The sequence below is a fragment of the Callorhinus ursinus genome, unplaced genomic scaffold, assembly GCF_003265705.2.
Source record: "Callorhinus ursinus isolate GAN/ISIS: 27379988/994484 unplaced genomic scaffold, GSC_fseal_2.0 scaffold9, whole genome shotgun sequence".
NCBI classification, from domain to species: domain Eukaryota; kingdom Metazoa; phylum Chordata; class Mammalia; order Carnivora; family Otariidae; genus Callorhinus; species Callorhinus ursinus.
Genome location: NW_027397071.1, coordinates 29,118,321 through 29,145,173, shown reverse-complemented (window position 1 = coordinate 29,145,173; position 26,853 = coordinate 29,118,321). Strand labels below are relative to the sequence as shown.

At 36.5% G+C, this 26,853-nt stretch overlaps 1 protein-coding gene across 1 annotated transcript in view; it reads right to left on the bottom strand.

Moving 5' to 3' along the window:
* Positions 1 to 26,853, bottom strand: part of SELENOF (selenoprotein F) — a 56,693-nt gene that overhangs the window by 27,737 nt on the left and 2,103 nt on the right. The window contains exon 2 of the mRNA XM_025872124.2: positions 20,096 to 20,263. Coding sequence (XP_025727909.1) covers positions 20,096 to 20,263 — 168 coding nt within the window. The remainder of the gene's footprint in view (positions 1 to 20,095; positions 20,264 to 26,853) is intronic.

The window sequence follows — 26,853 nt, the reverse complement described above, 5'->3', positions numbered from 1 at the left end:
TCACAAACCATGAGATCATGACATCACGACCTGAGCCAAAACCAAGAATGGACGCTTAACTGACTGAGCCACCCAGGCACCCCTCGTTAGAAATAATTTAAATGCAAATATTTTCCCTTAATGAAATTCACTTGAAATGAATTAAATGATAAATACTGCTTTTCCAGCTATATAGAACCTGCACAATTTATAGTAAAAGCTCATTACAAAAAAACTCTAATTCAAAAATTTTACTGCAATGAATTCAGATGAAATGGATTCAATGGAAAAACATCACTTTTTTTTCAGCTGTAGACCCTGCCCATTCTTTTTGTAGTGACATGGGGATGCTAGGGTTCTAAGAGAAGGCAGGCAATTATAAAAACATACTATATCCATTTTATTTCTTGCTGGCTTTTACACTTTTTTTTATTGTAGGTCTAAGAGCTAAAGATGGATTTTACCTTTTAAGTTCTAAAACAGCATACATATCCCATGCACTATGAACTATGATTATTTTAAATACTTCGGAAAATATAAAGAAGTACACAGTAGAAATTAGAAATTTACTTTAATTCCATCTATACCCAAGAGATAATGATATATATTTTTTAAACATTTTGGAGATTCCGAACTAGATCAAAGGTTTTTAAATTTTTGAGGATCACAGATACTTTTGAGAATCTGATGAACTTTTGCTTTGAGCTATTCATGGACTCTCTAAAACCACTAATGGATTTCAGATTAAGAACTCTGATGATCTCCAAAGATTCTCTGCAGCATTAAAATTTGATATTAGGGAGATCTAATTTTTTTAGTTAATCTTGTTAGACAAGCCCCCAGAATATCTTTAAAAATATCAGCCCATATTACCAATAAGGTCATGAAAAGATGTTCAACATCACTAATCATTAGGGAAAAGCAAATCAAAACCCCAATGAGCTACCATTTCACACTAGACAGGACGGCTATTATTAAAAACAACACAGAAAACCAGTGGTGGTGAAGATGTGGAAAAATTAGAACCCCTGGGCACTGTTGTTGGTAAAGCGGTATAGCCACTACAGAAAATAAAAAGGTGGTTCCTTAAAAAATTAAAAATAGAATTATACGATTCAGCAATTCCACTTCTAGCCCAAAGTCAGAAGCAACCCAAATGTCTACTGACAAATGGTTAAACAAAATGTGATATATACATATAATGAAATACTCAGTCTTAAAAAGAGAAAATTATGACACATGCTATAACATGGATGAATCTTGCAGACAGTAGGCTAAGTTAAATAAAGCAATTACAAAAGGATAAATACTGTATGATTCCACTTTTATGAGGTACTTAGAGCAGTCAAGTTGAGAGAAAGTAGAACGGTGGTTGCCAGGGGCTGGGGGAGGGAAGGATAGGAGCTACTGTATACTGAGAATGGAGTTTCAGTTTAGGAAGATGAAAAAGTTCTGGAGATACATGTGCACTTAAAAATAGTTAAAATGGTGAAGTTCATGTTATGTATATATTACCAGAAGAAAGTTAAAAAAGTACTAAGGCCAGTTATAATTTGGTTATTAGATTTAGCTTTTATTTGTAAGTCTGTGATCCCTTGGAGATTCCATTACCTTACATAATAGCATTTCTCTACACCCGTTTCCCAATATTCTCCATATCATGACACGTGGAAAATGGTTAACAACTTCATGGAGCACTGGGGCAAGAGGAGACTGCTTATAGCTGGAGATGCCTAGCTTGGTGGGCCCTGTGCATCCCCAGTCCCTATTTGGCTGTCTCAAGGACTCAAGGATTCTGCATCCCAGCAGACTTGTAAGGCATTCGTGGAAAGCACTTCTCTGTACCACAAAACAACTGGTTAAAAATACTAGAAACGTGTTCTTTAATGAATAGGCAGCTCAAATGTGACTTTGCCCAGGAAAACGTTTGTTGATTTCCTATCCTGCAGGTACTTTTTGCAGAATTCTTTTTTTTTTTTTTTAAGATTTTATTTGACAGAGACAAAGTGTGCACACACATGCATGCACAAGCAGGGGGGAGCAGCAGAGGGAGAGGGAGAAGCATGCTCTCCGCGGAGCAGGGAGCCCGATACGGGGCTTGATCCCCAGGACCCCTGGATCATGACCTGAGTCAAAGGCAGACTCTTAACCGACTGAGCCACCCAGGTCCCCTGAGAATTCTGTTCTTATAATGTACTATAAATATTCTATAACTTAACTGTGGAGAGGAAATGTTTTATCATAACTACCTCCAGAACTAGACACAAAGCTTCATGTATGAGTGTTGAATGAAGAGAATTATTCATTTAACAGAATTAATTACTTTTTCATTACATAACTTTAAAAATATTTTGAGTTCCTTTGATATACTTGTACAGTACGTTGTGCTTAGTTTCAGTTTAGGGTAAACAAAAAGAAAATTTATCTCAGAGCCGCCTAACATTGTTTTTTTTTTTTTTTTTTTAAAAGTTTTTTTTTTTTGGAAAGCAGAACACGGGAGAGGGAGAAGCAAGCTCCCTGCTGAGCAGAGCCGTGCCAGAGGGCCCGACATGGGGCTCGATCCCAGGACCCTGGGATCATGACCTGAGCTGAAGGCAGATGCTCAACGACTGAGCCACCCAGGTTCCCCTAAAAGCATTAATTTGTGATGCTAGTTGACATTTTACTTATCAATTTGTGGTGTTCATAGAAAAACACTGGTTTTTCATGGTGAATAAGTAAATGAAATTAACTACAAATTATGATACGTTTTCAGTGACATAATCATAAGCATCTTGGGCATCACACAAATTCACATAAGAAAATATATGCTACTTATAACAGGAATTCTCTAGGGCACAAAGGATGAAAGGATTTAAAAAGGTTAAACTTGTAGTTCCTTGACTTTCCCCCTTAGCATCTAGACTTTTTAAAGTAACATCACTGGCATAGAAAAAATGCTGACCTTCAACATTTGTGGAAAACTACCCAATGGAAGAGAAATCAAAAAAGTTAGGTAACTTTTATAGAGCAAGCTTATTTTTTAAATACCAGGTTGGTAGCCCTCTTTTTTGTAGGCCTCAAGAAGCTCATTTGTGTAGACAATCTATCTCTAGACACCAGTAGGTCCTTATTCCATTATATTATACTGACCCAAATAATTTAAATGGAAACACATGAACACCTTTAGAAAAATATAAAAATGACATGCAAAATTGCATTTTTTCCCTTGGGAGTCCACACCTATTTCCGTATAAGTTATGATTAATAGGTTTCCTTAAACTTTCTAACCCATCCTCCCAATGGAAAGCAAAAAATAAACTACTTCAGCTCTATAACTAATTTGCCTTATTAGTAACATGACTTTTGAATCCAATTTCCACCTCATTTAAAAATAAGTGGTTTCTAAAACTGAATTATAGTTAACAAGTGTTATATTAGTTTCAGGTGTACAATACAGTGATTCAATTCTATACATTACTCAGTGCCCATCAAGATAAGTGTACTGTTAATCCCCTTTATTTATTTCAGCCATCCCTCTACCCACCTCCACTCTGACAGCCACCAGTTTGTTCTCTGTATTTAAGTCTTTTTTTTGTTTTTCTTTGTTCATTTTCTTTCTTAAATTCCACGAGTGAAATAATATGGTATTTGTCTTTCTCTAACTTACTTCACTTAGTATTATATCCTCTAGATCCATCCATGTTGTAGTGAGTGGCAAGATTTCATCTTTTATGGTTAATATTCCACTGTGTGTGAGCGTGAAAGTGTGTGCCTGTGTGTATACATACACCACATCTTTATCCATTCACCCTTCGATGGACACTTGGGTTGCTTCCATATCTAGGCTATTGTAGATAACGCTGCAATAAACACAGGGATGCCTATATCTTTGAGTTAGTGTTTTCATTTTCTTTGGGTAAATACCCAGTAGTGGAATTACTGGATCATATGGTAATTCTATTTTTAAAGTTTGAGGGAAACTTCATACTGTTTTCTGCAGTGGCTACACCAATTTGTATTCCCACCAACAGTGCATGAGCGCTCCTTTTTCTCCATTTATTTGCCAACACTTGTTATTTCCAACAAGAGGGTATAAAAATTGTAAGTATCTATGCACCCAACATAGGAGCACCTAAATCCATAAAGCAATTATTAACAGACATAAAGGAAGAAATTTATGGTAACACAGTAATAGTAAGGGACTTTTATTTTTTTAAAGATTTTATTTATTTATTTGACAGAGAGCGAGAGAGGGAACACAAACAGTGGGAGTGGGAGAGGGAAAAGCAGGCTTCCCATGGTGCAGGGAGCCCGATGTGGGGCTCGATCCCAGCACCCTGGGATCATGACCTGAGCTGAAGGCAGACGCCTAACGACTGAGCCACCCAGGCGCCCCAGTAATGGACTTTAATACCAACTTACATCAATGGACAGATCATCCAGACAGAAAATCAACAAGGAAACAGTGGCTATGAATGGCACATTAGACCACATGGGCCTAACAGATGTATTCAGAACATTCCATCCAAACAGAGGAATACTTTTTTTTTTTTTTTTTTTAAAGATTTTATTTAAGAGTGTGTGTGAGGGGCAGGGGCAGAGGGAGAAGGAGAGAGAATTCTAAGCAGATTCTGTGCAAGCGCTGAACCCTATGTGGGGCTGATTTTCACGACCTCGAGATCACTACCTGAGCCAAAATCAATAGTCAGATGCTTACCCAACCGAGTCATCCAGGAGCCCCTACACATTCTCTTCAAGTGCATATGGAATATTCTCCAGAAAAGATTACATGTTAGGCCACAGACAAGTCCAAATACATTTGAAAAGACTGAAATCGTATCACGCATCTTTTCTGACTACAGTGGTATGAAAATCATTCAAAAAAAAAATCTGGAAAGAACACCAATAGATGGAGGCTAAATAACAACATGCTACTAAACAATGAATGGATCTACTAAGAAATCAAAGATACTGAAAGATACATGGAGACAAATGAAAATGAAAACACAAGGATCCAAAATTCTTGGGATACACTTAAACCTAAAGGAGGCAGAAAAAGAAGAAACACAGCCCAAAGACAGTAGGAGGGAGGAAATCATACAAATTAGAGCAGAAATAAATACATGGAGACTAAAAACCCAATAGGACAGATCACTAAAACCAGGAGCTGGTTCTTTGAAAAGATGAACAGAACTGATAAATCCTCAGCCAGACTCATCAAAAAAAAAAAAAAAAAAGGGAGGACTCAAAATCACAAATGGAGGAGAATTAACACCGTAGACATACAAAGGATTATAGGAGATTATTATGAAAAATTTTATGCCAACAAATTGGACAATCAAGAAATGGATATATTTCTTGAAATATATAACCTTTCAAAACTGAATCACTAAGAAATAGAAAATTTGAACAGACCAATTACTAGCAATGAAATTGAATCAGTATTCAAAAAAACTCCCAAAAAACAAGTCCAGGACCAGATGGCTTTACAGATGTATTCTACCAAACATTTAAAGAATTAATACCTATTCCTCTCAAACTATTCCAAAAAACAGAAGAGGAAGGAAACCTTCCAAATTCGTTCAACGAGACTAGCATTACCCTGATACCAAAACCAGATAAAGACACTACAAAAAGGAAAACTAGAGGCCACTATCTCTGATGACTGTGGATGCAAAAATCCTCAAGATATTAGCAAACTGAATCCAACAATATATTAAAAAAATTATTCACCATGATCAAGAGGGATGTATCCCAGGAATGCAAAGGCGATTTGATATTCACAAATCAATCAGTGTGATCCACCACATTCACAAAATGAAGGATAAAAACCGTATTATCTTCTCAATATGCAAAAAAAGCATTTGACAAAGTACAACATTCATTCATGATAAAAACTCTAACAAGCAGACTTAGAGGAAACATACCTTAGGTCATGTATAATAATTTTTTCCCTCTCATACAAACCTGACCAACCTCTTGTTTTAAATTTTTAGGGCTAATGAGGTTTTTATATATAGCCAACAGCCCAAATCTTAATTTTGTGGTGTTAACTTGCTGTAATTAAAGTAAAACCATGTGGCTGCAAAATGGTTCAGATTAACAGGCAAGACAAAACAAAAGAGGTCTATGCAGTTTCTTACCAGATAACTAGATTACAAAATAAGTTGATTTAGAACACTGAACAAAGGTGACACTTTTGAGTTATGTAAATTTTCTGAATTAAAAAAAAAAAAGGCATTGCATTTGTTAACTTTTACTGTGCCTTCATACCACCACCACCAATCTGTAAGCTTGCTCCATGTCAGACCTAAATTAGGATACTTGGGGATAAGATTCAGGTATCAGTACTTTAATTACCATTACTACTTTTAAAGGTACCCAAGTGATTGTAATGAACAGCCAGAGATGAGAATTACTGCCTTGGACTATACTCAAGTATTAATAAGGCAAAAATTGCAAAATGAACAAACGGTAGGCTTTTGCTCAAGAGACTGACCAATTCTAAAAGATAAACCAAGTAAGCACTGACTAGAGCAAGATAACTGCTGTAATACTGTTTACTTCCCTTATGAAACACTGCTTACAGCCATATACTCTTATTTTCGAAATCCTCTTTCATCTAAAGGCAAAACTTTAATATTAATGAAATTCTGTACTATCAAAAAAATTGAAAAAACTTTGAATATTAAGTAGCAATATGAAGAAAATGCTCTAATGTTAGGTGAACAAAAGGAAAAATTTTAACTGTTGAACAGAATTCAGATATGGGGCGGGTAACTATTTTATAGGTCTACTGAAGGCTTGCCCTTAAATGTAGGGATTTAAAAATAAGGAAGTATGGCTAGAACATGACGAAAGCAGAATATTACATGATTTAGAGCTCTTAAATAAAAACAATTATGATGCACTCAAATATATAAGTGAGCCATTCTTCCAACCATTAATTGCATCCAGTGTAATTTCTTAAAACCAACTTTACTCCTTTTTTATAGTAGAAAAATATATCATACAGAAGCTATTTTTAGCAAAATTTGGCCAGTTAATTCTTAGGAAAAATGTTTTCAACCAAAACTGTATATTTAGTAATCTGCTAATGTCTTAAATTTTAATTCATTATTCACCATCAAATCGTTCCCATCTTTTTGGGGGTGCCTGGGTGGCTCAGTTGGTTAAGCATCTGCCTTCAGCTCAGGTCATGATCCTAGGGTTCTGGGATAGAGTCCCGTGTCAGGCTCCCTGCTCAGGAGGGAGATTGCTTCTCCCACTCCAGCTCCCCTCCTGCTGTGCTCTCTCTCTCTCTGTCAAATAAATAAAATCTTAAAAAAATCATTCCCATATTTTTAAATATTTTTTAAAGTGCATAGAGTGCTAGAAGCAACAAGCTACAATTACATATGGACAATTAGGGCACTAAATTTTTTGAGATCCAGTAGTAAAGCTTTTGTCAAGATTTCACTTCAAGTCACTGAAGCAGCAGATGTGTAAGGCAATTGGTTTATCTGCTGACACTTCCATATACGTTGACTAATGGTATTCTTGCAAAGGAACAATGAATGAATATGGAGGATTAGGGAAATAAGTTCAGCTTTACAATTTTAGCAAACGAAGCTGGTAAATATAATTCTCTAATATTATATCCTTGAGATTACACTATTTTTAAGGTGCTTTCTAATGAACTCTGAAAAAAAACAAAGGAACGACTATGTCTAAGGAAGCTTAGTTTAAAGCTTATTCTACTACACTATTAAAGTGCTATTTAATTTTGTATTTTGTATCTTTAGTTTCTGCCTTGAGATTGAGAAAGCTACTAAACAAGCAAGGTAACATCTACCTTAATTTAAATTAAGTTCTGAGAAAGTAAGAATACACTGGGGGAATCTGTCATTAAGATACAATCACTGTTCTATTAAAAAGCTCATTGAAAATGTACTAAAATAAAGTACAACAAAATGAAACAAAAACCAAGAAATAAAATGTTTCTTTGACATCACCACATTCTAAATTAGACAATTCCAACTATGAAATCGGAGGGAAAACAGAACAAGGTTTCTTCCAATATTGTGACGAATAATAGAATTTGTTCATGTACCTAAAACAAAGAGAATTTCATAACCAAGACTTAGGACTATAATGATTAGACTTTCACCTGAAAACAAATACACCCACAGACACAACCCTCTCCTCATCTATAGTTACTGGTATGAATAATCCAGGGTCATCACCTGGGAACAATGCATTCAATTCTACTGATATTTAGGAAATATCATAGAATGAAAGGAAATAACCTGACACATCACCACTATATTTCCTGAGGTCAAAACATCCAAAGAATTGGTAAAAATGACCCTGAACTTGATATTTTTTTTCACTAAAGATTTTATCTATTTATTTGACAGAGAGAGAGAGAGAGAGACAGAGAGAGATCATAAGTAGGCATAGTGGCAGGCAGAGGCAGAGGGAGAAGCAGGCTCCGCGCTGAGCAGAGAGCCCAATGTGGTCTCCATCCCAGGACCCTGGAGTCATGACCTGAGCCAAAGGTAGATGCTCAACTGACTGAGCATCTAAGTAATTCTAAAATAAAACCAATTAGTCCCTTGGTAATAAGTAAAAATATTTTAGAAAATGTTTAGTGTATGGTACTCAATAAAAATTCAATGTCTTTTTGCTCCTAAATGTTTGAAAAGTACAACCCATTTTCCTCTTAACTTGAAAAACTGAGATCCAAACTATGGTTCAACACCCAAATATTCAATAGCCTCAAAAACAGACCATAGGGTGCTCTCATATGGCAGCAAAAGCTGCTTTTCAAAAGAGAATTCAATTCTATTAGTGTTATTACCATACCAATACTGAACATCATTATTTGTCACAAAATGGGCAATTATGATTATCTTTAAGAAGGCTGCAAATATCTGAAATAAAAAACAAAACAACCAGCACAAATTACATTATGGTTGCTCTCTATTAAAACTAAACAGGGTAATCACCTAATATATACTAAGATAGCTATAATAATCCAAAAGCTTAAATATTTTAAATATTAAAGAGTGTCAATATGAAAGCAGAACAAAAAACACTAGGCTGTTCCATACATTTTTATTTTTTGCCCATTTTTGGACAAGCACACATATCAATTTTAGAATACATTATGGTACCCAGATAAGCTTTTAACACTTAATTTTTCAGAAGGAAAACTGAAAAGGCAGTTTGTATCAAAGGCGTATGCTTTTATGAAAAGTTATCCTCCTTAATGCCCCTTCTCCCATCCCCCACTGTTGCATTAAGGGGTACCTTGTAACTAGTTGAAGTCTCCTGTAACCTTCTTTCCTTGAGGCTACTAGTTTATCAAGCATCTTTACTCACCCTTTCTAACTAGTAAATAAAATCCTGAAGGTTTTATTGCCGAAATCTGTCTGCTCCTTCTCTATCTTTACTACCAATATGTTGGCTTAAGCCCTTTTATCTTGCCTCTGGAAAACGGCAATATAAGTTATTTTTCTGGCAACGGTATTCCCCTCTGTCCTATCAACTATCCTTCATACTGACAAAATTCATTGAAATACAAATCTGATGCCAGTTCATTGTTTACAATTTCTTAATTTTGTTCCCTGCCTACAGAAGAGTCCAAACTTATCAAGACACACAGGTCCTACCTTCCTAACCAGCATCATCTCTCATCATAACCAAGCTATCTGATTTATCTAACATGGCCATCTTTTTCATGACTTTACCTTTTTGCTAACTTTTCCTTCTGCCAGAGAGAACTTTCTCCTAATTATTTTCCAAGTTAGCATAAACAGCAACTTCTATATAAGTGGTGATATTTACCCCAATTGTCAAAAGGTGGTATGTCCCTCCTTCTGTGTGCTTTCATAGCACCTGAGTCTATTTTATTTACAGCATACTTCTCACTGAATTCTTTAAAGAAACCAATGCATCTGGAAATAATAAAGAAACTGTACAGAAGAAGGGTATAAAAAGTAAAAACTTTCCTCTGCCCCCCACTCAGTAATTTTTTAACTGTTTTTAGTTCTTCTGTTGGTCACTTTCATTGTGATTAATGTGGTTATATCTATGGGTCTGAATACATCAACTTTAAGAGATTTATTGATTCTGTCCTCTTTTCAACTTTTATTTCTAACTCTTTTAGTGGGTACCTTCCTAACACTGGAAATTATGTTTTAGCCTAATAAAATATCCTGCCAACTGTATTCTAGTTCCATGCCTGTTTCTTCTACTGGACTCCTTGAGGACAGTGACTATTGTCTTACTTTGACATTCTAGAAGCCTATAACAAGAAGAAATATTTAGTGTATAAACAAAGTTTATTTTGACTCTTAGGTAGGTATGTCTAGGAAATATAATTGTAAGGCAGCCTGGAAACAGACCATGAATTACTTTAAGGGTTTATTTCCTTTTTAAATATTGTAATCTGCAAATGTGATAAAATGTTTTAATATGCTTAGATAGAACCTTGATCCTAATTTGTAAATACCTAAAAAAACCTGATATTTATTTAAGACAGATAAATGCTACATTTGGAAAATATTAAAAAATTAAATATTACCAATTCAATAACTACATAAAATATTTTAAGACTTCTGTTACATAAATATGATACATATATTTATAACCATTTACTAGCTGAATGACTTTAGGTAAGATCTCTATGCCTTAGACTCAACTATAAAATGGGGATAATAATGGTACTTACCGCAGTTGTGAAATTATATAAATTAATTCAGATAAAGGACTTGGAATAGCGCCCTTCATATAATAACTTAACAAATGTTAGTGGCTATTATTAAGTAATTATTTGTGTTGCTATGCAGGAGTCTTAGTGATTCTTTCAGTGAATTAGAACTGTTGCCAAACATTATTCACATCTTTAAAAAAAGCTTCTTAGTGAATATTCTAATTATAATTAATCTGTTGAAGACTTACATTTGTTTCCTTTGAAGAAATCAGCTCATGTATTGATGCTACAGACACACTACAAAAGTGAAGCTATTTTAAGCAACTGTGAAATTTCTTTAGTGACTACAATTTCACGCACAGTTAGCTTTACCTCCATTTCATCCTTCTAAGTTTTACACTCCAGTAGCATCTCTACCAGTAGTAGATAGGCTATAGCTTAATACATGCCACTTTCTTGAATAATGCTGCTTAAGCTGACTTCTAAATTACTCTGAAATTGGCTACAGATTCTCCGTGTAAATTGAATAGAACTAAATGTTTTGATGTTCTTTTACTTGAAGTATGAAGTACTATGTGATTTATTTAAAATGTTTGGGCCTTAAATAAGCCAAATTTGTTAATATACCCTCAAAAAACACCAAGCAATTGGAGTCATTAAAGTCTACGGTATACTGAAAAATAAAGATTAAATAATTTAAAATAAAAACTAGTGGTAGAATTGTGTTAACCATAAATGCAAAAGGGACCTTCAAAGAGTCAGACTGGTGTTTTATGTTTAACTCACTCATTTTCTTCCAGTAAAGTCTGTGAAGTAGGTATTCACATTTTCAAGATTAAACAGAGGTTTAAAAACTTGGGGCTCTATGGTGCCTAGGTGGCTCAGTTGGTTACAGGTCTGCCTTTGGCTCAGGTCATGATCCCAGGGTCCTGGGATTGAGTCCTGCTTTTGGCTCCCTGCTCAGTGGTGGGGCCTGTTTCTCCCTCTCCCTATCCCACCCATTTGTGCTCTCTCAAATAAATAAAATCTTTAAAAAAAAAAAATAAAAACTTGGGAATCTGGAGTCAAACAGACTTGAGATGAAGCCAGGTTACAGCACCCAATTGCTTGGGTAACTTTGGATAGGTAACACCCTAGTTTCCTCTTCTGTTAAATAGGGATAGTAGTATTACGCTATAGAGTTGTTGTGAGGATTAAATAATGTAGGTAAGATACTTTAGCGTATAACCGAGGTACAATAAACACTGAAAGGTGAGCCAGTGTAATTACTACAACAAAACTGAAGATTCCAAAGTAATTTGCTAACTCAAAAGTCACAAAACTAGTAGCTAAGACAATAATTTAACTCTTTCAAAAACTTTTATAAACAGAGAGAAGGGGATAAACTTCTAATAAACTATACATATATTAATATTTCCTGTCTCTGGCTTGCTGGGAGTGCATGTAAATGTGAAGGAAGAGTATTACACATAGAAAATGGGAATGCTACTATATGCTATATAAAGTGGGTCAATTAGCATTAGTCTAATTCCAATTAAGTAATGGGAGTGGGAAGTGGAAGGGATCTAATTATATTCTTAAAATTATTTTATGCACTATGTAGGTCCATTTATTTAAATCTAGTGTAATACAATCATTATCAAAGATAGATATTTTTTAATTTTTAATATTATCTGAGTAGTATATCTTTAAGCAAAAATAAAAGCCCTTTATCAAATACGTGAACTGTTGAGCTATTTTCCAGAACCAGTAATGGTATAATTTGGTGATCTGCAGCCTAGGCTTCTACTTGTATTCTGTGAATGAGACCAAGATGTTCCAAAATTCAAATAAAAAAATTAAAAAAAAAATCACTTTTAAGTGATTTCTCTTCCAAAATTTTCTTAAAACTTTGAAGCCTGTTACTATGTGTTAGATTAAAAATATAAGCAACAGAGGAATGTTAGTAGGAAAATAATTGTAGTCTGATAACTTGCTTTTTTCACGAAGTGATCATTTTTATATTACAAACATAATTTAATTTACTGTTATTTCTGCTTTCAAAGAAAATCATAGCTTCAAAATGATGTGTCATTTGAAAAAGTTTGAAAACCAATAATATATTTTATTCTAAATTTATTTTTTAATTTTATTTTTTTAAAAGATTTTATTTAATTTGACAGAGAGTGAGCAAGCGCGAGCGTGTGAGAGAGCACAAGCAGGGAGAGCGGCATGCAGAGGGAGAAGCAGATTCCCCCTGAGCAGGGAGCCCGATGTGGGGCTCGATCCCAGGAGCCCGGGATCATGACTTGAGCCGAAGGCAGAAGCTTAACCTGCTGAGCCACCCAGGCGCCATCTAAATGGACTTTAAAAAAGGGTCTCATTTAATTTCTGGAATAGGTTTGTCTGAAGACAAAGCTCCACTTTATCAATGTTTTTTTTTTTTTTTGAGATTGAGGGCACTTGTGGGTGGGGTGGGTAGGAGGGGGAGAGGGAGAGAGAATCTTAAACAGGCTCCATGCCCGGCACAAGTCCAATGAGGGGCTCAATCTTACAACCCTGAGATCATGACTTGAGCCAAAATCAAGAATCCGATGCTTAACTGACTGAACCACCCAGGTGCCCTGGTTCTGAAAAATCTTTTTAGTAAAATCCTTTCTTTCCAAATGCAATTTTCATATGCACTTAAAAATGATCAGAATGCTACATATTTTAAAAATTCATTTTTATAATATTATTAAAATATGTCAATCAGCAGGACTAAAAAATTTGAAATCAGGGTTATGTCTAGCATAATTTATTTCTGTATCTTGTTCCACATAAACTAGTTGCAAACGGTGAAAAGTTTTCATACTACTAATACTGTCACCATATTTCTTCTTGTTCTTCTTGATTCAACTGATTCAGGAGCTCAAAAGCAGAGTAACAGAAAATTTTGTTCCAAATTTTTAAGACGGGCAGGTGTAATAGTTCATGTTATATCTCATTTTTTAAATCCTACTTTGCCAATAGCAATTATTATTATGCTATGCTCAGAGTCCTCCAAATTTTTTGTTTTTAATCAGAAAATCAGATACCACCACCAGCCCCAACTATTTACCTAGGATTTATTATACACCAGGGACTATTCTAAGCAGTGTACATGTATTAACTCGTTTAATCCTCATAACCACCCTATGAGATAGTAACTATGATTATCTCCAATTTATAAGTAAGGAAATAGACACAGCGTGATCAAATAATTTGTCCAGGATTGTCAGCTGAGTAAAGACTTTTTTTTTTTTTTTAACATTTTATTTATTCATTTGAGAGAAAAAGAGAGCGCGTGCATGTGAGCACAATGAGTGAGGGGGGGAGAGGCAGAGGGAGAAGCAGACACCCCCACTGAGCATGGAGCCTGACGTGGCGCTAGATCTCAGGACCATGACCTGAGCCAAAGGAAGCCCCTTAACCATCTGAGCCACGCAGGCACACCAAGACTTTCTGAACCTAGTTTGGTTCCAGAGCCTGTGCTCTTAACCACTACTCTAAATTCCCTCCTGATACAATCAAGACTGAATGAACAGCAAATTAAGTTGAAATCATTTTTTGGTTCATATTTTTGACTAATTCAGCTAAGTCATTTTTTTTTCTCTCCGAAGGTATTCTGGTTTCACCACTAGCCAAACCTTCAGAATGATAGCTCACAGATAAGGCAGGTATAAATGGGAAAGAATAGGAAGTACTGAAAACCAACTAAATAATTGATAATTAAATAATAATTTAAAAAAATATTTAGAAAGAAAAAGGAAAGCAGTGGGACTACAAGGATCTTGATGAACCAAGATCTTAAAGAGGACAGGTGCTAGCTAAGGAAATAGGAGCAAACAATTAAGGAAAAATACAAAAGTCCTATAACAACTATGTCTGGAAGAAGTTGAAATCATTAAGATATGAAAACCTTAAATGAAAGAGGAGACAGGAAAAAAGCACCAACCTGCCTTAATCAAGTTCAAATTCACAGAACTGGAAAGATTATAAAAAGAGGAGAAAAATAACCCATCTACTGAAATACTACATTTAATCTTATAAATCTTAGATAATAGAAGTTAAAAAAAATCTTAATAGAAAAAAATATCTGATTTATACTTATCTCCAGGAAAATTTCAGGAAACTTTTTAAATCTGATAGTGGTGTACTGTTTGCAAAAATACCTATTAAGGTTAGCAGTCAGACCTCAATCTCAAAATGTGTGTTAAAAAATTAACTTCTCTTTTTAGACCTACTTGGGATGCTTGCAATACCTTTATAAATAAAATATACAAATGAGAGATCTATACTTAGATGAACAGTTATAACAAAAGTGTTACTGATAACTGCCAACATAAAGACAAATCTTTTTTTATATTCACCATAAGTGAAATATATGAAAAAGGTCTTTCACAAGTGTCTACAAAGTTCAAGTATATTTTCAACATATATACATATATATTTTTAAATTATCTTTTCTATGTCTACCAGTAGTTGATCAGTTACTCCCTGGCCTACAAACTTCCACCGGTTCCCATTCCCTCAAGATAAAGTCCAGACATCTTAGCATGGCTTCTGAGACTCATGATGTCCTGGTTCCTGCTTTTATCTCCAGACTCCTCCCTTGCTATCTTGCACCCTGGGTCCCAGTCTTCTGTATCCAGAAATGCCATTTTGATTCCCTTTTCTTCTACTCACCTGGGTACATTTTCTGTCAATTCTCAACCCAGATCTTAACTCTTCAAAGCTTTGTTCCCTCTTCCCCTAGCAAACCACACCTATCACTCTAGGCTTACTTGCCTGCTTACTCGTCTATCTCCCCACTAGACTATAAGCTCCTTGAGGGTAGGGACTGCCCTTTAATTTTGATTTTTTTTAAAGATTGTCTTAGCGGGAGAGGAGAGGAAGAGGGAGAGAGAGAATCTCAAGCCAACTCTGCACTGAGCATGGAGCCATGCAGGCCTGATCTCACGACCCTGAGATCATGACCTGAGCTAAAATCAAGAGCTGGATGCTTAGCCGACTGAGCCACCCAGGTGCCCCAATGCCCTTCAATTTCTGTATCAGCAATGCCTAGCTTGGTGCCTGGTATATAGAAAGCACTCAATAAATGTTTAATGAAAAAAAAAAGATCACCTTTTCCAACTTACTCTTAGTAAAAATAGCCTCATTCAAGGACAAAAACTTATGAAATACTATATGCTACGGCCAGGGATTCAGAAAGAAACTGTCCTAGACTTCAAAGAGCATAATTTTATGGGACAAGAAAGAAAAGCAAAACAATAGATACAGTATAGTGAAGGTAAGTGCATATCAAGGTATCCTCAGTGCTTTGGGAATACAGAGGTGTAGCTAACATAACCTGGGAGTGCTAGTGGTGGAGAGGTAAGGGAGCTGAAATTAGGGAAGCCTTCCCAGAAGGGTGGACACTTGAGCTAAATCTTTAAAGACAGCTTAAGTAGAAGTTATTTACTCTAGCCATGGGGGGCGAGGGGAGTAACAGTTATCTATGGGATTGCTTACCTAGTATCTGCTCTTTAGTGCTTCATCTCTCTGTACCCCAGTGCAACATTCCACATAGCTGCTGTGGTAGCCAATGGGCCTTATATTATTCTCTACCTTAGCTAACAATTGGTAGTGATCTAACTTGAGCTAGTAACAATCCCTGCCTAAAATATCTCAAAAATAGTCAACGAGAAAGAATTAATCCTTTTCTCGTGGGAAAAGCTAAAAGATACAACACTCAGGAACTGGCAGTTACTATGTTGTCCCACCACAAGGAAGAAGTCAGTCAGTAGAAAAAAAAAATGGTCCCTTCCCTTCCATCTTAAGATTCTATACATTAAGCTGAAGTTACTCATGCTAACTGTATAAAATACCAACCGTATAAAAATAGCACCAAGATTTAAATATTTAAATTTAAATATTTTTTCATTACATTTTTTATGTTTTTTCTTCAAATTACAAATTAGTACGCTCTTTACAATTAAGCCAACATCCTAATGTTTATAAATGGTACCTAGATACACAGTTATAAGCAAAACTAGTAGTAAAATAACTCATCAAAAAATCTCATTCTAGCTAGTATTTGTGATGCTTACTAGTAGGTCCCTTATGAACAGAATGGGTGGGGGAGAATGAGACCCAGTAAAAATAATGGAGCATATATTTACAGAATAAGAGATTTCAAAGACATTTTCTGCTATTTTTTTTTTTTTAAGATTTTATTCATTTATTTGACAGGAGAGAGCGAGAGAGCACAAGCGGGGGAAACAGTAGAGGGAGAGGGAGAAGCAGGCCCCCTGCCAAGCAGGGAGCTCAATGCAGGGCTCGATCCCAGGACCCTGGGATCATGACCTGAGCTGAAGGCAGATGCTTAACCATCTGAGCCACCCAGGTGCTCCAGTTTTTTTTTTTTTTTTTTAAAAGCAAATTTTATGCTTCTGGCTATCAAAGACTAAATTCAGCCTGTTAAATGAGTTAAGCATTACTAAAAATGATTAGCCTCATCTCTGGAAAGGCCTATAAACCATATGACTAAGCAAGAACCAAAATGAGTGATTCTGGTTACACTTTTTTTATTATATATAAATTACTAAAACACTCCTGTATATAATTTTCTTTTCTAAAGAATTTATATTCACGATGATTTACACACACACACACATATACATATATATAAACAGAGACATGTTTAAGTATTTTTAATGTTTTTAATGTAAGGCACTAGTCTACATATTGCAGATTTTTACTTTTATTAAACTAAGACTAAATTATGATTTCAAAATTAAGCCTTAAGCCAGGGCTGAGACAGAAAAAAATATTGTATATAATGTTACATATGATCATGTACCAGTAATCTAGAGAGCAGTACTGAAGTACGACTGAAGTACTGAAGTACTGCTTCTATACCTGAATGTGGTTTGCATCTGAATGGAGGCTTGTCTAACATGCCATACTTTTGTAAGTCCAGCAATATTTCTAAGTGTTCCTGACATGTTTTGGTTTCACCATTCATTGATTTTGTGCAACAGTATGCTAAGCAAATGCTTAATGAGAAGTACATTGTAGAGATGATGGGCAAGGAGTAAAGAAAAAACAATGGAGACAGCATAAAATTTATATTAGGATACAGCCTCACTTGTACTTACAATTATTTCAGTGTATAATTAGTTAGGCATATGTTAACTGGTAGACTACTTGCTGATGGTTATTGCTGAACTGTAAGTGCTGAGAAGTGTCAAGATACCACACAGAGCTCAATTAATAATTAAAATTGAACGGGAATATAATTTGAGAAGTGTGTGATTTAACCTTGGTTCTAGTAAAAGTATAACATAAAAATGGTATGCTATGAAGGATTACTGAGAAAGGGCAGTAAGTAAAAATAGCTTTTATATGCACTTGATTTACAATTTAGGAATATTTGCTATCACTTAAAGGATAGAGCCTCTCAATTTACCCTAATTATAAGACATTGCATATGATAAACATTGTTTATTATTATAAAACACCCCGTTATTCAATTAAGTTTGGTGCCTTGGGAAATAATCATCGTCAGCTAAGTAGTATGGACCATAGAATAACAGCATTATGATTAGAGGATGACATAGATTCCTTTGGTAATTCGTCCTGTATGAATATCTCATAAAAAAAAAATCAAAAACAAATCCCAAAAATTAAGAGGGAAGGGTCATGCTAAGCTAGTTAAGTCCTACATCTTAAATCTATTTAAAATCAAGTTTTTAAAACTTGTTTAGATATGACCTTACATGCAATGAAGACTAACTCATATGTATAGAAATCTTTTTTTTTTTTTTTAAGATTTTATTTCTTTGACAGAGAGAGTGAGAGAGCACAAGCAGGGGGAGCAGCAGAGGGAGAAGCAGGCTCCCCGCTGAGCAGGGAGCCCAATGCGGGGCTCGATCCTAGGACCTTGGGATCATGACCTGCGTCGAAGGCTGACGCTTAACCGACTGAGCTACCCAGGCGCCCCTAGAAACCTTCTAAACATGAAAAGATATCAACGATATTTGTGAACCAAGGAAATGAAAAACACAGAAGACTCTGAAGCTATTTTGGGGACAGCAGAAATTTCAGGTTCACAACTGAGAAATGAAATATTAAATTTCAGTTAAAGATTAACATTTTTAAAGTTTTGCTTATTTTTCTTTTAGAATGATAAAACTATACTTGGTGTTGCAAATTAACCTTTTACTATCTAAAGGGTGCAATTACGGAAAGCTTTACAAACTAACACCTCAAAACAGAATTCAGTATGTACAAGTGAAAGAGAATACAAAAAGGAAACATAACAGAGATGCTTTTTTTCCTCATTCCAAACACAGGGGACTCACTGATTCAGTTTTATTTGGCTTATATAAATGATCTTTTCAGGCCACCTCTGAATTTTAAAAAGTGTAGAGGCTTAAAAAGATTTAAAAATCGAGCAAGTTAACTATTAATTTGAACAATGGGACAAAACAGATTTTATTAGACAGTTAGAACTACCTATCCTCGGCTGTTTTCAGGTGTTAAAGAGGAGATTACTTGTCTATAAATATTAGTAAAAGCCATGTAAATTAACAGACCATATCCTTTGTAAACTAGACAAAAAGTAATAATTTATCACCTATAATTATGTGCCAGGTAGTAGGTGCTATACTTTCCTTTTTTTTTTTAAAAAAGATTTTATTTATTTATTTATTTGACAGAGAGACACAGCGAGAGAGGGAACACAAGCAGGGGGAGTGGGTGAGGGAGAAGCAGGCTCTCCGCCAAGCAGGGAGCCCAATGTGGGGCTCGATCCCAGAATCCTGGGATCATGACCTAAGCCGAAGGCAGATGCTTAACGACTGAACCACCCAGGTGCCCCCCTCCCCCTTTTTAGATTTCATTTATCTGGTAGGGAGAGAGAGAGGGAGAGAGAGAAAGCACAAGCGGGGTGAGGGTATAGGGAAAAGTGGACTTCCCGCTGAGCAGGGAATGATGCGGGGCTTGATCCCAGGACCCTGGGATCATGACCTGGGCCAAAGGCAGACGCTTAACGACTGAGCCACCCAGGCGCCCTAGGTGCTACAATTTCATCTTGTATTTCATTTTAAGACTGAGTTCTTATTACAAATGAATAGAAGCATCTTCATGTGGCCAGAACTTAGGAAGACTGAAGAACTTTAGGATCCAAGCATGCTATAGTAATTTTGCAACCCCTTTGCTAAACAACCCCTCTGCTAAACATGACAGAATGGGGTCCTAGGATATAAACCTTAACTCTTCCTTCCTAGTTGCTTTAATTGATCTAGTGGGCCAGAAAGAAATCAGCTGACTTCTAAAACTACAAAATGTAAAAGCTAGAGACTTTATATTTAAGTTGATGAGGCAATTTAACATTTCACCTTATCTCAACTACACACCAACTAATGGAAGAGAGATACTAGAAAACAATACCTTTTTTGTTTCAAACTGTGCTTCTTCCTGACAGCATGCTCTGCAGTCAGGATCAAGCTGAAGCAGGTTAAACTGTCCAAGAAGATCACAAGAGCTGCAGAGCAAGTTGCTGGAGAAGCCTATCTCTCTGCAAGCCTCTGATGAAAACTCTGCACCAAATGCAGACACCTGAAAATAAACAAAATGAGAAATAAAACACTATTCAATATTTGTATTGGAAAGCAGTAATTCTTACATAAAATAGATTGAGGTAAGATGAATGAAATTACTTATGCAACCAATCAGAACCAGCAAAAGCAGGCTTTCAAAAATATCTGTTCTTTTCCCTTATCCATTCTCTCATGCATGTCTCAGTGAATATGGTATACCTTCATTTAAGGTCAATCCCTCTACCTGTGCTTTGGAGCTTACCTTCTGCCATTTCCACAGGGATTTAACTTAATTGGTAACTCAGTTCTTCAGTGTATTCAAACCTTACCTTTCTAATTGCTCTCCCCACATTGTCATTTCTCAATTGTTACTATAGTCTAGCTTCTGATCCTACCATTTGACTAAACTTGCCAAAAATCACTAAATGCAAAAGTATTCAAAACTGTTCTGGCTCCAGCTGTTCTTTCCATGGGCTTGTCCTCCTTCTTAAGTGCTGCTGTTTCCCATTTCTATTTCTGGCTCTGTCTTTGCTTTACATATTTTCTATAAATGACTGCATCTTTCCCAAGGCTTCAAATACCCACTTATTTAAAACTCCTGAGTCTTTTACTTAAGTTCAAACTTTCAAAGCCAACAGCCTAACTGACCTCATTTATATGTTCCAATGGCACTGCAAATTCAAAAACTCCAACAGTGAAACTTATCTTTTCTGCTTAAATCTATTCCTCCCAATGTACCCGATATCTTAGTAAAATGGCACCATTTTCCCTGACCACTAGTTGCCCAGGTCAGTCATCCTAAATTCTATATTCTCTGCCTTCTTATAGGCAATTAATTAACAAGTTTTGACAACTCTGTTTCTTAAAGAGCTTTCAAATCATTTCTTGCCTCAGTGGTTTAAATGGTCACTGCCAGTCCTACCTTTCTTTACTTCTCCAATCCCACTCTACTTTTCAGCTATAATGAATTCCTGGAAGAATAAAATTCCTACTCATACATTTGCTCATACTTTTCCTACATCTAAGGCACCCTTTTCACCTTTTTAATTTCTACTTATTTCCAAGAACCTGATCAATATCAGTCTTCCAGGAAGCCTTCTCTGGGGGAGAAAAATCAGATCCTCATCTTTAGCCATAGTGCTTTTCAGAGAAATAAATTTGTGCACAGTTCTAAGACAGCACCACTCATGACACTGTACTATGTAAATGTAGAGTTGTCTGATTCCCTAGTACTGTGAACTCTTTTGAGGGCAAGCGTTAAACTATTATTACTCTGTATTTAAAGCTAGTTCTCATCTGTGCTGAACAAATGAAAACTACAGCCTCAAGTAGTGGGAATTTCAGACTGTTTGACTGCAACTGGTTGATTTTCTAGACCAAGGGTATGCAAATTTTATGTAGACAGCCAGAGAGTAACTGTGTTAGGCTTTGGTGGCTAAATGGTTTCTGTTGCAACTACTCAACTCAGGTATGGCAGCACAAAAGCAGCATAGACAAAAATAAATAAGTGGGTGTCTTCCAATAAAACTTCACATAAACAGGGCCAGGTGGATTTGGCCCACCAGCTATAGTGTGTCAAACCTTCTTCTAGACAAACCAGGTAGATAAAAACACAAGGACATTTGCCAATGTAAAAAAGGAGTGCTGGCATACACTCCCAAAATGTTGATCACCCCAATGGTCTTGTGCCAGTCAATACCTTAATTTGATACCTTATCCATCTTTCATCTTATCTCAGTAATAATGTGGAATGTATGTAAATATTCAAAATAGATCCCAGTGTTGTGGGAGGCACCTAAGACACGTGTTACTGTACTAGTACTTTGAGTAATTTCTTGATTAATAAAGCAATATGCTTGATCTATTTCACAGGTTAATCTGTATTTTCCAAAGATGGCCACACCAATATGTATACATCCCACATGGTGTTCTTACAATGTGACTGGCAGTCCTCTCCTGAGAAGTAGGAGGCTATTTTCCCTCCCCTTGAATCTGGGCAGGGGCTTGTGACTGATTCTGACCAACAGAGTACAAAAGAAGGGATACTATGTGGTTTTTGAGGGTAGGTCATAAAAAAGGAAACAGCCTCTGAATGGCTAGTGCTCCTACGTGCTGTGTCTTTGCCTCTCTCAGAACACTAAATTTTGGAACTCTGCCACCATGCTGTAAGGTAACCTAAATTAGAGGGACAACATGGAGAGGCCCATGTAAAGAGCAACTGAAGCCCCCAGCTGACAACCATCAATTAGCAGACATCTGAATAAAGAACTTCATATTTCAGACCTGTCTTTCAGCTGAGACACCATGGAACACACAACTCACCGTCTTTCAGCTGAGACACCATGGAACACACAACTCACCCTGCTGTGACCTGTCTGAATTGCTGACCCACAGAATCTAAAAGCAAAATAATTGTTTTTTTTTTTTTTTAAAGATTTTATTTATTTATTCATGAGAGACAGACAGAGAGAGAGAGAGAGAAAGAGAGAGAGGCAGAGGGAGAAGCAGGCTCCCTAGGAGCAGGGAGCCCGATGCGGGACTCGATCCCAGGACCCTGGGATCATGACCTGAGCCGAAGGCAGACGCTTAACCATCTGAGCCACCCAGGCGCCCAAAATAATTGTTTTATACCACTAAATTTTATGGTGATCGGTTTTGCAGCCATGGTAACTAAAATAGGCAATAAAAGTGAAATCACTTTGAAACCATGAACTGCTTAACAAATATAAGAAATTGTTATTGCCAGAGGCGCCTGGGTGGCTCAGTTGGTTAAGCGACTGCCTTTGGCTCAGGTCATGATCCTGGAGTCCCGGGATCGAGTCCCGCATCGGGCTCCCTGCTCAGCAGGGAGTCTGCTTCCTCCTCTGACCCTCCTCCCTCTCATGCTGTCTCTCATTCTCTCTCTCTCAAATAAAATAAAATCTTTAAAAAAAAAAAAAAGAAAAAAGAAATTGTTACTGCCAAAGTATGTTTCAAAAAACAAAAATTTCAAATGAATGATCATGCAATATTATTTGATTTTATTCTGGCATTTATTGAGCACCTACTGACAGGTGGCATAAATATGTAAAACATATGTTTTGGAGTCTAATGACATCTTGATTCAAATGCCAGCACAGAGCAACCTTACTTCTGAATTTCTGAATAGGAATAACTACCATTTATCTCACAGAGTTTCGAGGATTAAAGGAGAAAAAGTACAGGAACCATCTCATTTTTTACACAGGACCCAGTGGGTACCTGATAGATGTTTGCATTATTCACTTTCCAGTATTCTCAAAAACCCTCAAGAAATATAAAACACTACTTAATGTTTTAATTATTAGACATGGGATAAAGAATAAGTGTGGTGGAGATACAAGGTTCACTTGAGTTTCATGAGTAAACTACTTTCTAGCTCTTCTATCATTAGTTTTGCAGACTCAAGGCTTTTTTGGGGGGAGAGGGGAGGGGCAGAGAGAGAGGGAGCCAGAGAATCTTAATCAGGCTCCATGGCCAGCACAAGCCTGATGTGGGGCTCCATCTCACAATCCTGAGATAATGACCTGAGCCGAAATCCAGAGTAAGACGCTTAACCGACTGAGCCACCCAGGTGCCTCTCAAGGGTTTGAATCTAAGGATATCAGAACATATTTTTAAATACTTCACTAATAAATATCAAATGCTAAATAATATAGATGTTCCAAATTATAATTTTCCCATGCATTACTCATTTATTTTTCTGGTATTATTTCTTTGTAGATGAGGGTTGTTGGCGGAAAAACTGGATTAACCATATTGTAACATTATATTTTCAGGCAAAAGTCTGGTATATACATTTTATTATACATACATAGGATTAGTTTTCTCTTAACTGGTCCTTAATCTCAGAAAACTCATAGGTTTCTCATGTAATTGTGAATAGATTTCAAATCTGAGACTAAACCAAATAGATGGGTTTACAGACAAACCCCATGAAAATGACTACCAGAAGCATTGCCATAACAGGCTCTCACAAAGCACCAGATATTTCGCTAAGCACTTTACATCATTAATCCATTTAATCTTAACTCTATGAAATTGTTTTTTTTTTTTTTTAAGATTTTATTTATTTGACAGAGAGAGACACAGCGAGAGGGAACATAAGCAGGCTTCCTACGGAGCAAGGAGCCCGATGTGGGGCTCGATCCCAGGACCCTGGGATCATGACCTGAGCCGAAGGCAGCTGCTCAACCGAGCCACCCAGGCGCCCCTATGAAATAGGTTTTATCCCCATTTTACAGAGAGGGAAATAGAGGCTTAATTAGGATAGTTAAGATAATCTAAGACAACACAGCATAATAGATGGCAGTATCAAGATTCTAATCCTGATCAGCCCTCAAAACCCTTATTATTAACTATCGTATCTCACGGAATCCTTCTTGCACCATTTTCATATGTACCACTAAGAATAATAACAAAGCCGCTGGCAATTATAATTGTGCGGCCCACTGTAATAAGATGGATGGAGGTTAACCTTGAAGGAGGATGAGGTGTTGTGTCTCAGAATCAAAGATACACAGTATCATTCTATACTGCTTTCAGTACAGTGCCTCTGGGAGAGGGAGAGGGAGAAGCAGGCTCCCCGCTGAGAAAGGAGTCCCATGTGGGACTAGAGCCCAGGACCCTGGACCTGAGCCAAAGGCAGATACTTAACTGACTGGGCCACCCAGGCGTCCCAGTATAGTGCCTTTTTGAATGAAGAAATATTATGTATGAGCTGAATGAAGCCTTGAATGCCACTTAGTTCTGGGGTGCTCCAGAGAACAGCTCCCGTAGGTAGCTATTCTAACTAAGATATTACTTTTCTAATGCTAAAGTATACTCAGAACGTATTTTCAGATTAAATTACTTTATATCCTCCCAGTTGTCACCTCATTGGAATGCTGAGAACTATGCATTGCTATTAACTTTAAATTAGGGCTACACAGTAGCACAGTGATAAAACTTGTCTAGTCTAAGGACTCAGAGGTGTAAATTAACAAAGTAGGAACTAAGTCCTCTATCCATCTTGGTAGCTCAACTTCAAGGTGCCAAGAAATTCTTCCCTCATTCCCTTTTTATTCATCTGTCAGGTTCCAAAGATTTAGCTTTTTTTTTTTTTAAACCATTGCCAACAACTTATTTCACGTGGTCTTTTGCCCCTCCTTCGGACTAACAGTGAAATGCAGTTTTCAGTTTTCTATCTCTTTAGTGTTTTTCCAACAATCCTCCATACTACCCTCTTCTTTCTCAAGGAATTTATTGCCTTATTTTCTTAAAAACACCACTCATTACCCAAGAAAGAGACAGAAATAAATGTTCAGGAAGTTAAAATAGTTCACCAAGGGTGAACTGCTCAGGACTCTCTAGAGTCATTTTGTATTTGTGGGAGTGAGAGGGGTTCATCACCAATCTACACAAACTACAGATATCCTGAGGATTCTGATAGCAAGGAACAAACACAAGTGAACTAAGAGGCCATTCACTCCTCTGAGGGATTTTATTTTTTAAAGATTTTAATTATTTTTGTGCGCATGCATGAGCACAAGCGGGGGGAAGGGCGGCACAGAGGGAGAAGCCGACTCCCTGCCGAACAGGGAGCACCCCTGAGGGATTTTAGTGAACGAATACATATGAGGCACAATATATTAAAAAAACAAAAAACAAAATAAGGTCTCCGTATTCCCCTTAGCTACATTCTTGGCACAGGAGTGGGGGAGTGGAGGGATACACACACATAGGACAGAGGCATGGTGCTGTTAAGATTGTGGATCTGTGTAACACAGTGTAAGGTATGATGATGGAATACACAAGGGAGAGAGTATATCTGACTTTACGTATCTGGAGATGGTATGTAAATTAAGCTTTGCATTTTATCTAAATACTTTACTTTAGGCCTGGTGAGGGAGAACATGGTATGTGAGATATGTTAAAACAAATGACCCCAACTGTTCACCTGACCTTTTGGCTCTTGCAGTAGAGGTAGTTCTGGGAATTAAGCCTGGCTAAACAAATAGTATCAGGTGAAACAGGTCTTGTTAAGAAATGTTCAGGAGAAAAGACTTCACCTTAAAATCAACAGGGAACCACTGAAGAATTTTAATAATAAAGTTCTAAAAAAAGATGACTCTTGATGCACTGTAGAGACTGGATTAGAAAGGGAAAAAATGAGATATGGAACCCAGTTTAAGGAAGCTGTTGTGGGAATTCTGGGCAAACAAAAATGGTGGCCTAAATTTAGGTACTGCCTGTGGACACAGAATTAAGTGGACTGCCTTGGAGATTTTCAAGGGTTTAATGACTAATTGGATTCAGAGAATGAAAAAGAATTTTAAAATGACTACTTGCTGGCTTGGGCAATTGGGAAGCTGACAAAGCCAACCATTTAGGTTCTGATAGCTAGACGAGTCAACCAGGAGGCTATTAATGCTAATGAGACAGATGTTGGTGGCCTGAATGAGGGATTAACATTAAGTGCATGGATCTGAGAGATATTTAGGAAGTAAAATAACAAGACTTGGTAATTGCCTGATGTGAGGTATGTAAAAAAAAAAAAAAAAAAAAAAAGAGTCAAAGATGATACCCGACTTTCTGACTTATGTGGACGGT